The following is a 12,112-nucleotide window of genomic DNA, read 5'->3' on the forward strand; positions in this document are numbered from 1 at the left end:
TAAGCAAACTTAGATAAATACACAAGATTATAGCCTTTATGGAATTTCAGGCAAAGTTTTAATTTTTTTTTTGATAAATACGCAAGTCTATAGCCTTGTTGCATTTTCAGGCAAAATTTGAGCAAAATTTGGTAAATACTCAAGGTTATAGCCTTCTTGCAATTTCAGGCAAAATTTAAGCAAAAATGGACAAATATGAAAGGTTATATAATATATAGCCTTGTTGCATTTTTAAGTAAAATTTTAACACAATTTGATGAACACGCAAATTTGCATTTTCAGGCAAATTTGAGCAGAAATTTAAGCAAAAATGGATAAATACGCATGGCCATAGCCTGTTGTTATTTTCGGGCAAAATTTGAGCAAGTTTGAGTAAAATGCAATGTATTATGCTGCATTTTGTTGCATTTTCGGGCAAAATTTGATAAATTTACAAGTCATTACAAAGCAACCTAAGGTAGAAATATGACTTGTGTTCATTAAATCATCTTAACAATTGCTTCACATGTTGATAGTTCCAGGGCTCCAAAACAGGTGTCAGCCCTCCATTCAGTGGAGCTTGAATCTCCCTGGGTTTGTTCATTCAGGCCTTGCTTACGAAGGGCTGCAAAACAGGTGTCAGCCCTCCATTCAGTGGAGCTTGAATCTCCCTGGGTTTGTTCATTCAGGCCTTGCTAACGAACTGACACTGTTGACTTAGGTAGTGCTTCATGGATGACATGGGTCCTTAGGAGATGCAGTTGTTATGCCACCTCGCAGTTGGTTCTAATGTAAAATAAAGCAATCATTCTTGCGTTAGTCTTGTTTTAATCATCTGACTGAACAGAGTATGATTCTAGCGCAATCTTGTAGTTAAGTATACCATTGCAAGCAATATGTTTCAGTTTCAAATTTGGCCTATTCATCCTGGTAAGGTTTGGTCAATAAGCAGGGTCACCAACATGCAATTAATGTAGCTTAGTAGCACATATTTTTTGCACAGGCTGTATACTCCCCAGGGAGCTGAGATGGTTTAAGGAATGAGTTAAGGCCAGTGACCAAGGGTAACAATGTTGGAAGCACTGTGAAAAGCCCTTTCGTGTGAAAAGCGCTATATAAAAACTGGTTATTATAATTATAACATTAAATCAGCCCAATTTTCGGACATTGTATTGTGTATAAATCAGACCTCACATTTATAACACATTGGCGCTGGGGGGTGTGGGTGCGTGGGGGGGGGGGGGGGGGGGGTCAGCCTTTGATTTGTGTGTACCCTGGCCTTGTCCCCAGTCATTATCAATAGAACTTATATATGCAAATTCAAAAACAATGTAGTTAATTGAAGCTTAAAATGCATGACATTACAAGGTGATTAGCCTTTATCTAGATGAGTTTAATCTGAGGATTAATTCTGTTTGGAGATGTGGAGATCCATTTGCCATCAAATCCTTCAAATTACCCTCAAAAATTCTTTTTTTTTTCTTCAAATAATTATTACCTTCTTAGTTATACACCATATTCAGATCATTATGAGCTTGATACTGGTGATCTCCTGACATCTTCACATGACGGTGGCTGACAAACACTACAAAGACAAACATTTAAAAGGACAAAAGTAAGTTTGGATCTGGTGAAACACCTTTATTGTATGTTTCACATATCAATATAAACCACAAGGGCTTTCTGACTGGAAGGTGTGAATAGGGCTTTGGCAGATATAATTCAGCTTACCATTTTAAGATGAATCATGATTCATGGTGCGGAACATCCCTCAGTTTTGTTGTTGATATCTTTAGAAATGCCAAAACGACAGCAACAAATACCTGCATCAAATAAAATGTTTTGTTTTTTAATTGAGGGGAAAACAACATCTTGTACCGACGGTGACACCCAGAAAATGTGAAACGATAAGGATGGTGCATTCACAGTGCCTTGTTACACAAGCTTACCCCATCAATAACTTTCAAAACCGATTCAAAGTTAATTAAGTAAAATTTGAATCATTAACGATAATAGGAGGGGCTTGCAGTTACCCATTACACAGAAGAGGCCTACTTGTAACAAAGTGCCAGTAAAGGCACTGGACACTATTGGTAATTAATCAAAATAATTGTTAGCATAAAAACTTACTTGGTAACAAGCAATGGAGAGCCGTTGTTAGTATAAAACATTGTGAGAAACGGCTCCTTCTAAAGTAATGTAGTTTTAGAAAGAAGTAATTTTCCACTAAAATATTTGAATTTGATTCTGAGACCTCAGAATTAGATTTTGAGGTCCCGAAATCAAGCATCTGACAAGGGTCATTATTGTTTCGCAACTTCGACAACCAAATGAGTTCAAATTTTCACAGGTTTGTTCTTTTGTGCATATGTTGAGATACACCAAGTGAGAAGACTGGTCTTTGACAATTACCAATAGTATCCAACGCCTTTAATACAGATCATCAATGTTCTTTTGTATTTACCTTTATGAGGATGACAATCAAGGTGTGTCTTGGAGCTCTGAGCTCTCCTTGATGGATGGATGGTCTCAAACACACAACTCTAATTGAAAAGACAACAAAATAAATATACTTCAAATATAAGGTCAAAATCAATGCTTATGTCAAGGTCCGTCCAAGATGATTGGGAACTGCCAGCAAAATTCAGGCACCATGCAGCTTGAATGAAGCAAGAAGCAACAATAAATTTGGAAGGAATTAATGTTATGAAAATTTTCACACTTTCACATTCACAGGCCTGGAATTACATGTGCCCCTTCAAAAGTTTCACATTGACATGAAGATTTTCCAATGGAAGTGCCCTTAGAAAAGTTTCCATATGGCGCCAACCCTTTTCATTAGATATGAAATATACTTATAGTATCAAGATTACCTCAATGAGATATCCCTTTTTTTGTTAAAATTAGTGAAAAAGTGGTAGCGCCATACGAAAAGTTATCCGAAACAGGACATGTATCAATCGGAATTAAACAATTCAAATAGTTAATCTAAATAATTTTATGAACCAGTCAAAAACCTTGCGGATCAATCAAAAATTAAGCCAAGTTTAATCCTACTGACCAGTTGTAACCCCTGACTACTGAAGCTTTGTATTGTGCATACAACCATGCTTTGTGTTAGTTTATAATATGTCGGTTTGGTCATCTCCCGCGAGGCATCACGTCAAGATGTCAGCCTGCCCACTGCTGGCATATTATTAGCATATAATAAGATGAAAGCATTCGGAAATTTTTTTACTCAACAACTTAGCTCACTCACTCAACATAAAAACACACAGTTTTCTTGCATTTACATGTTCCAAAAGCAAGAAATTACTTACCAAAATATGCCTCAATTCTTGTGGTATTTTTCAACTTGTCGAAGTGCACACAAACATGTCATTATGGGTGTTTTGGGGACGTTTTCTGTCGTCCAAACATCCACACAGGTGCTACATGAAAAGCGCCATTTTTTTTAAATGACCACATTTCACCTTAGTGCGCATGTCCTTCGATTTAACACGTGCGCCAATACGTCATACTTACCTAAATTTGAACTACAGGGGGCGCACTAAAAAAGTTATTTATTTATTTTTTGTTGATGGAACATGTTCTTTTCACAGACATTATTTTTCTTCATAACTAAGGATAAATCTTAGGACTTAGGACGAGTTCACTTGCGTATACATAGACGATCAGGACGCCTTGAACCCATCTCGAGATTGGATTAATCCTAGCGTTTCGTGAAATCGGCAACAGGAGTTCACAGAAAAAAAAACTATCAAGACGACATTTCAAAAAATGAGAGACAGTCACACATATATTTTTCCTGTTAATTGTTCGCTTTATTACAATTCTGAAAATCCCCAAAACATTTTTATCGGTGCATAAAGAAGTAAGTGCACAGTGTGTGTGTTTAGAAAAATACACAAACAAAACTGTTTTATTATCAGTGAATTTCTTAAGCAAGCTTTCAAAGAAATTAAAAAGTACCAAAATTGTCCACATGAAATAAGATAACATTTATACTGTTATTAAAAAATACAAATATAAAATTCTAACAAATTAATCCAGTTATTTAGTTGAGTTGTCAAATAAAAAATCGTTCATGTTAAATATTCGGCAAAGACTAAATATTATTGAGTTAAATTTGCCGTTTTTGAAGAATGACAAGTTTAACCTTTATACAAAGGCCTACTGCATAATATAGACATGTTTCCCTGAATCATTCAGTATAAACGACTGAAAACAAGAATACCAGACCTTAAGGCAGACAGACCCTGATTTATTCAAGACAAACGGCTGAGCATAAGACTAACCCTTTTGATTTATTGTTCAACAAATTTTGTATTACCTCAGTCTAGGAAATAACATTGTAAATGATCTATTTCTATATTTGCATTTTTGCTTTTTAGCTGCAGTGCTTAACAGAACTTAGCCGAAACATTCGTGAAAGGAAAACAAATGCAAATACATGACAATGCATATGTGGCTTGTGGTTTTGGACAATTGTTGCATTTGACAATAGCTTGTGACAAAATGGATTTTTGTATTTCACACACAAAAAAGAAAGGGAAAAATAAAAATCCAGAAAAAAAAATCAAATCATAAAAAGTAAATAAATTAATTAAGGTGGGATTCCCTGTTCAAGCTTCAATGACAAATTCTTTCTGTTTATAAATTAATTGACTCTTAGTGAGTTTCTATTAATTTCCCCCAAAACTTAAATACCCTGATAGCTATGAACACTACAAAATGGCAAATTCAATAAATAAAGTTATACAAAAGTTTACTAAAATAATGGGCTACGAGATATTTTTGTCAATAAATGGCAATTGCCGTACAATGAGAAGGGAAACGTTGTATGTAAATCTAATAGGGAAATCCTTTTTAAGTTACAATATTTTGTGTAAAACAAACCCCACCAACCCCCGCATCGAGTCATCAAATTAATACAAGGTTTAATGTAATAAAACAATGTTGTATAAATGCATGGTACAAAAAATTAACTTTCCTTATCCTGATGATAATAATATTTACATATTTTTCCCAGAACATAAATTAAACTGCAAGAAATTCTCTTAAATACGGATTTCTTTATTTAAAAATCTGGTCCATAATAAACTTATAATAAATATCTAAATAATTATTTGTGTCCTGTTTCGGGCACAAAAAAGATGTCCAAGTAAGGGCAAGAGTATAGTTTTTAAATGGTCCCATTCATCAATTAGAAATCCTCTGTAGAATTTCTTGTTAAAACATTGTAACAACTAAGAGTCATCAACTTATGTTTCTGTGACAACAATTGTTTTTTTTTTACTTAATGAGAGACTCCCTGACTTTATGGCAGATTATAAAATAAATAAAAATTAAATAAATTCAAGATGGCTATTTTCTTTGTAGTGCCCAATTTCATAGAGCTGCTTAAGCACGAGGAGTACCTAAGCACAAGGAAATGTTGCCTACACCAGAATAAGGTTACCAGCCAAACTACCATGTCAAATGTCCAATTTGTGCCTGGTATCCTGTTCATTTCTGCTTAGCATAGTATTTATAAGTAATATTTTCTGCAAAAGCAACTCTGATATCTTAATTGTGAAAGTTAATCAAATACAGGAATGTCTCTTTGTAGAAGAAAAAGAACAGTCACTGTTAACAATAATACATGAACCTGCCTAGCACTTTATAGCAACAAGGTGACCAGTTAACTTCAGGACCTAAATCTGGTAAGTATATACACATTTGCTTAGCACAGAACATAACTGCTAAGCAGAAACAGGTTACCAGCCAATATGCTTTTTTAACATTGTTTTGACTGACGCCCTAATGTAAACTCGCTCAGCAAAAGAATTTGCTGATCTTAATGAAATTGGGCCTGAAGATAACATACGTTAGTTTGCTGTTTAAGCTATTTGTGGATTTACTTTACATGTTCCACAATCTTACTAGAAACCCCTGTCTTTTTGGCTAACTTAAACAAGAAAAACAGAATACCAAGTTAGTATAATTCTTTGGTGCAAACGTCTTTTAAACAAGTATTTACTGTACAAATTTTGTGCAAAAATCATGAAAGGTTGTAGGCTAAAGATGCTCTAGAAATGACTTCATAATTATCAAATGATTACAAAAAGTCTCAGTATACTCATACCAATATTTACAACAATAGTCACTTGCTAAAAAAAAACGCATCAAGAGTTAGAATTAACTCAAAGTACAAATAGAAAAATTCAAGTATTATATTCTTGGTCTCCCTAATCGTCGACAATAAATTATAAATCGATGCAGAATATTAATATACTTTTCTGCAAATAGAAAACAACAAAAAGACTTGGTTTTCGTTTACCAGAAACTGCTTCTTAAGTATCAAAAAAGTAGAATTATATTACAGGTGAGTAAGATCCAAAGAGAGAAAAGTTTACGCTAAAAGTTGTTTTTAGTTCAATGAAAGCTATGTACAAAATGAAAGGCTGGGTTAGCTCCCTTCTTAATCAAGGTAAAAACAAATTCCAGTTCTTCTGGCAAAACAAAAGTCTTACTTATTTTTAAAATTTTGTTTTAAGGACAAACCTCCACTTTGAAGATTCAAGTTGTTCATATTTCCATCTCGATACAAAATGTGAACATTGAAACATCATGGTTTTCAACAGATGGCACTATAGTTACACAATCAATAAAATAACACCTCCTTGACATTCTGGCTCGGAACTTTCCCATATCAATAAAAATCCTACAGCACTTTAAGAATTTTTTTTATTTTTTACCCTAGACTCTGACAGGACTACTGTGCCTAGTTTGGCTGTGTAAGAATGCCCCGATCACACTCAGTAAACCGCTAACGCTCTAATTGGTTTGCCTGTCTCCATGCTCAGCATGGTTTGTTTGGCTGCTGTACAGTACTGAACCCATCAAACTCACGCTAAGCATTTAGACTCGGATAAGATTGGTATGCCTGATCCCATGCTAAGCAAGGTTGGTTAGCTGTGCAGTACTGAACCCATCAAAATCAGGCAAAACCTTTAGACTCTGATAAGATTGGTGTGCCTGATCCTATGCTAAGCATAAAGTTTATCGCGGTTCAGAAACGCAATGCATTGTGGGAAGGAATATAGGGCGGTTTCTATGCAGTTTCTACGACTCGCGCACGCAACGCCTATACCTTTGTGTGTGTTCAACAGCGCCCTCTCTTGGTATTTTGCTATTCGCGATAAACCTTATGATTTGTTTGTGCGTGCAGTACTGAGTCCATCACACCAGGCAAAACCTTAAGACTCTGATATTAAGATTAGTGTTCCTCGCCCCAAGCTAAGCATGATTTGCTTGGCCAAGCAGTACTGAATCCATCAAACTGTGGCAAAACCCTTAAAGATGCTGATAAGATTGGCGTGTCTGGCTTAATGCTAAGCATGGCTGGTTTGGCTGTGCATTTGTGAACCCAATAAACTCAGGCAAAACCAGAATTTGGGGATGACTTTGACAAGAGAAACGAATGCCAAGGTGGGATTCGAACCATTATTACTGATCTAATCAACCATGCATTAAATGGCTAAGTTTCTAACTGAGTTGCCTACACAAACAATTTCATTTGTTGACTCTTAGAACCAACTTCAGGACTACATTTAAGTGCTTGAACTCAGTTCAAATATTTACATTTTGTGTCATATTTAATTTAGTATAAACAAAGAAGATCTTAACGTCAACAACAACGAACATAAAAGATGTCCATCATCATTCCAAATATTGCAAATATGTAATTGAATTTTGTAAACAAATGTTCATACTTTCGTTTATTTCCCCAATCAGAAATCTTGGAGCAAGTTCGAGTGTGCACCTTGGTTTACTAAAGGTTGACCATTTTGACTCGAACCCAGGCTGGTCGACCATTGGTTGACTACTGTGGTCGACCATTTGGAACCAGCCTCGAGCCCATGGTTGCTTCACTGGTCCCAACAGCATGTTTCATTCTAACATGTGTAAAGCACAGAAGGGAACCAGTGACACTATAGCTAAAAGGCGGAAGGTTGACTAGACTTCCAAATGAGTCGTTCGAGTGAGTGCGTCACTGCGCATGTTTGTTGCTGGTCAGTAGTCAACCACAGGTCAACTAAATGTGCCCACTCGAACTTACTCTTGGTTTCCCCTGAATGGTGGGTAGAGCATAGATTGGTATAAAGTAAAACATTTCAGAGTGTACACCAAATCACCCCAGTTAATACATCGGTAAAAACTCTTATCAATACATATCAATTATGACAATTGTACCATGCACAATTATAATTTAATTCCATTGCTCAGTATCACCAAGCAATGACGATAAACGAGCTCTTCCTGAGTTTACAGTAGATTAACTAGTCTTGGTACAAGACGTTTTTACAATGATGCATGTGATGACAATTCCATTAATAGAGGGATTCCTCCTCAGCACACTGAATGGGAGACTTTCCAGCACAAGGTGGCAGACACAAGCGTCTTGGCTGGGGATTCAAACCCACACTCTGCTGTCAGAAACACCAGAGTTTGAATTCGGTGCTCTTAACCGCTCGGCCACGACACTTCCATGTACTACAATGATGTTTAATGACAGCGGCTTGAACCAAGACTAGACTTTTAGCAGATTTCCATTTTGGGATAAGTTGCTTAAAAACATTTTTTTTCTCTGCAACGTCTTTTTTTAAAAACCTCCAACTTTTAAGGAACACCTTAGAAAATAAACAAATAATTGCAGCATTCTGTTGGTTTAAAGAAACAGTAAACGGAGCCGTAACAATAGACTTTGGGAGCACCTCATCAATCACCAAAATTCTATACGAGAAGAAAGACTCCCGGCGCAATTGGTGGACTGCCAAAACGATCTGCTGGACTGGGACATTATGCCGAACTACGGGAGACATTTCGACACAAGAACATTTTTGTGTTTGAATTCTTAGTTGAATCATCCAATCAGACAGTCCTACCATTCTGACTTTCGAGACATTCCATTCTCATTGGACAGAATAAACACAAAATTATAATTATTATTATTATGAAATCAATCAAATCCTTAAAGGCAGTGGACACTATTGGTAATTAAAATAGTTATTGGCACAAAACCTGTCTTGGTGACAAGTAATGGGGAGAGGTTGATGGTATAAAACATTGTGAGAAACAGCTCCCTCTGAAGTGACGTAATTTTCGAGAAAGAAGTAATTTTCCACGAATTTGATTTCGACACCTCAAGTTTAGAATTTGAGGTCTCGAAATCAAGCATCAGAAAGCACACAACTTCGTGTGACAAGGGTGTTTTTCCTTTCATTATTATCTCGCAACTTCAACGACCAATTGAGCTCAGGTTTTCACAGGTTGGTTATTTTATGCATATGTTGAGATTCACCAAGAGAGAAGACTGGTCTTTGACAATTACCAATAGTGTCCACTGCCTTTAATGTCAATAAAAATTATTGGTACAACAAGCGTTGCCTGTTAAATATAAAAAATAGTTGAAATTCCCGTCATGTTCTGGCCATTCAAATCACAAAACAGCTCAACTAAAAAATCTTTTTAAAAATAAGATCAATCTTTAACTACTAAGAGAGGCTTGTGCTAACACCATGTTAATATCTCTCTTGAGTAGTGTTGGTTCTAAAAGAGAACTGGTGGTTTAACAGGGGTCGAAATTAAGTGTATTTCCATGGTAGTCGGCAGGGCTAGTAACCAATAATTTTTAGTAGCCCTTATTAGATTTTGGTAGCCCAAAAGCCACATTATGTCTCGCGTCACGGCTCAAACTTTACAATACACCAATAGCATAGTTCTTTATTGTTTGTGATGATGATTTTTGCATTATTTTTTTACTAGCCCGTCAGGCTATCAAACTGGAAAAATCAGTAGCCCGGCTGTAAATCTGGTAGTCCCGGGCTAGCGGGCTAGTGGCAATTTCGACCCCTGTTTAATAACTCAACATTTCGATCAGTATGCTCTGATCGTCTTCAGGAGAACGCTCATGGTGTGTTACCGCAAACGTCTATTAGTTATTCTTCCACCATACAAAGTTTCAAATCCTGCTTTAAAGGCACTGAACACGTTTGGTAATTGTCACCTGTTCCTCCTCGCCACTCACTTGCTTGGTATTTTTAGTTATTTCTTTATGTATCCATTTGTATAGTTGTGTTTTTATGCCTGTGTAAAGTCTAACAAAACTAAACTAAAACTAAAGACCAGTCTTCTCACTTGGTGTGTCCCAACGTAAGCATAAAATAACAAGCCTAAGAAAATTTGAGCACAATTGGTCATCGAAGTTGCGAGAAAATGATGAAAGAAAAAAAAACCCTTGTTGGACGAATTTGTGTGCTTTCAGATAGGAATAAAAGACTAGAAGTAAGACTAGAAGTCTTTTATTATTTAGTGTGAAATTACCTCTTTCTCAAAATCTATGCTATTTGTTGTACTTCAGAGGGAGCCGTTTCTCACAATGCTTTATACTATCAACAGCTCTCCAATGCTCGTTACCAAGTCGGTTTTTAAGTTAATATTTGTTTTGAGCAATTACCAAACGTGTACCTTCCCTTTAAGATCAATTCTTGGTAAATTGAGGGCGCTTTTCCAGTTTCAAGTTTTCAAAGGCATACTATGTAAGGATTTGAATATAAGTCCTATTTCAACTTCTTTTTACACTTGAGTGCAAAACAGCTTGTCGCTGTGCTTGCTTTTTCTCAAAATGTAATTGTTTTTTCAAGTTAGGCTGTTTTGCAGTGGAGGGTTCACACTGGAATCAACCAATCAAGGAGCTTCGTTCACCAGAAGGCATCTTGTTATGCATAGGGGGTTAAAGGTTAAAGGTCAGCCGATACTACAGACACTAGCTGTATGATGTTCCTGGCAACTCATTGTCTTTCTTCTCCAAGTCTCGGATGGCTTGCTGGATCCTCTTGATGTGACCCACTTTTGTGACCCCGATGTCCTGATGGTAAAAGAAAACAAAACCTGTTCTTTAAGAATGGCTCGCTAAGGTCATTATCAGTTTTGTGATGCACTCATTCTTTAGTCCTTATAAATAGGCCTGGGCGACTAGTGTTGTAGTCACAACTATTGATTGATTAGTCGCGTCAGGACTACCATTTTTCAACTTCTTGAATAAATGAGCTGCCACGAATGCTACAAAATTAGTCGCGACTACTAAAACAAAAATAGTCGCGACTACCTGTTTGATGAACCAACAACATAATTTACTTACAAAACACAATCAGACATCAGCGACACTAACCCTTAAATCCTTGCAGCTTGAGTTTTACTCTATTGCGCCTGAGCAAACAATGCCACAATGTATCATGAGAATTAAACATTAGTCACAACTAGTGTCATAGTCGGGACTATTTGAGGTGCGACTGATAGAGTAGTAAATTTCACTAGTCAACCAGGCCTACTTATGAGAGTGGAATCTTAACTCTTTGTGAAATCCACCCCAGTCCATTCCAAGGAAATCACCAGTTATGTTTGTGTGATCAAAAACCATTTCAAGATGAAGCATTTTGTTTTCAAAAGTTTGTTTTCGTCTACTTTATAAAACTTCTGCAGCTTACCTTCAGGTCTCTTCTTTCCAGCGTCAGCAACTCGGATCCTCTGATGTCATTACGGATGAAGTTATCCCGGTACTCCCCTAGCGACAGACTATCTAGCCACACCCCGACCTGCTGGGGGGTCCACATCCTTGGAGAATCACCTGATGCTGAAAGATAAAACAACAAGAGAACTCAAAATGAAAAACTAACTTTGCACTCAGTGCTTCAATAACATATATTTGTTAGGGGTAATAATGTCAGAAGTGCTTTGATACACCCTTTAGGCTGTGATAAAGCGCCATATAAACAGGGAAGTACTGAGTATACAGTGCTAACACACATCGGTGTATGGGTAAAAACCAAAATTAATATATAAACATCGATTATTATTATTACTTACATGTTCCTTCTGAGGAGCCAGGACTTCCGGATGGGAATGAAGACCGGAAGTCTTTCTTCGTGGGTTTCTTGAACCTTGAGACCATCGGTAACTTAAAGCGCCCTTTAGTCCGCTTGATGTATGGGTCTGTCTGCTGACAAAAAATTACAACAACCCAAAACAAATTTACCATTCGGACTTTAAAAAGCTTGTCTGAGACTTGTCAAAGCTATTTTAATGCACT

At 36.5% G+C, this 12,112-nt stretch overlaps 1 protein-coding gene and 1 long non-coding RNA gene across 5 annotated transcripts in view; both read right to left on the reverse strand.

The window, feature by feature from the left end:
• Window positions 1–131: 131 nt before the first annotated feature.
• On the reverse strand, window positions 132–3,427 carry LOC139945054 (uncharacterized). The gene is made up of 5 exons (XR_011787047.1): window positions 3,300–3,427; window positions 2,444–2,522; window positions 1,711–1,802; window positions 1,478–1,564; window positions 132–765 (listed from the first exon to the last, which is right to left on the reverse strand). It is a non-coding gene; the product is annotated as an uncharacterized lncRNA (long non-coding RNA).
• Window positions 3,428–3,802: 375 nt separating this feature from the next.
• LOC139944895 (diacylglycerol kinase delta-like) overlaps window positions 3,803–12,112 on the reverse strand; it is a 160,897-nt gene continuing 152,587 nt past the window's right edge. For all 4 annotated transcript variants that reach the window (XM_071942056.1, XM_071942057.1, XM_071942055.1 and 1 more), the window contains 3 exons: window positions 11,890–12,019; window positions 11,511–11,656; window positions 3,803–10,891 (listed from right to left, as the gene is read on the reverse strand). In XM_071942056.1, the coding sequence (XP_071798157.1) occupies window positions 10,790–10,891; window positions 11,511–11,656; window positions 11,890–12,019 (378 nt within the window). In that variant the 3' untranslated portion in view covers window positions 3,803–10,789. The remainder of the gene's footprint in view (window positions 10,892–11,510; window positions 11,657–11,889; window positions 12,020–12,112) is intronic.

The sequence above is a fragment of the Asterias amurensis genome, chromosome 12, assembly GCF_032118995.1.
Source record: "Asterias amurensis chromosome 12, ASM3211899v1".
Taxonomy (NCBI): Eukaryota; Metazoa; Echinodermata; class Asteroidea; order Forcipulatida; family Asteriidae; genus Asterias; species Asterias amurensis.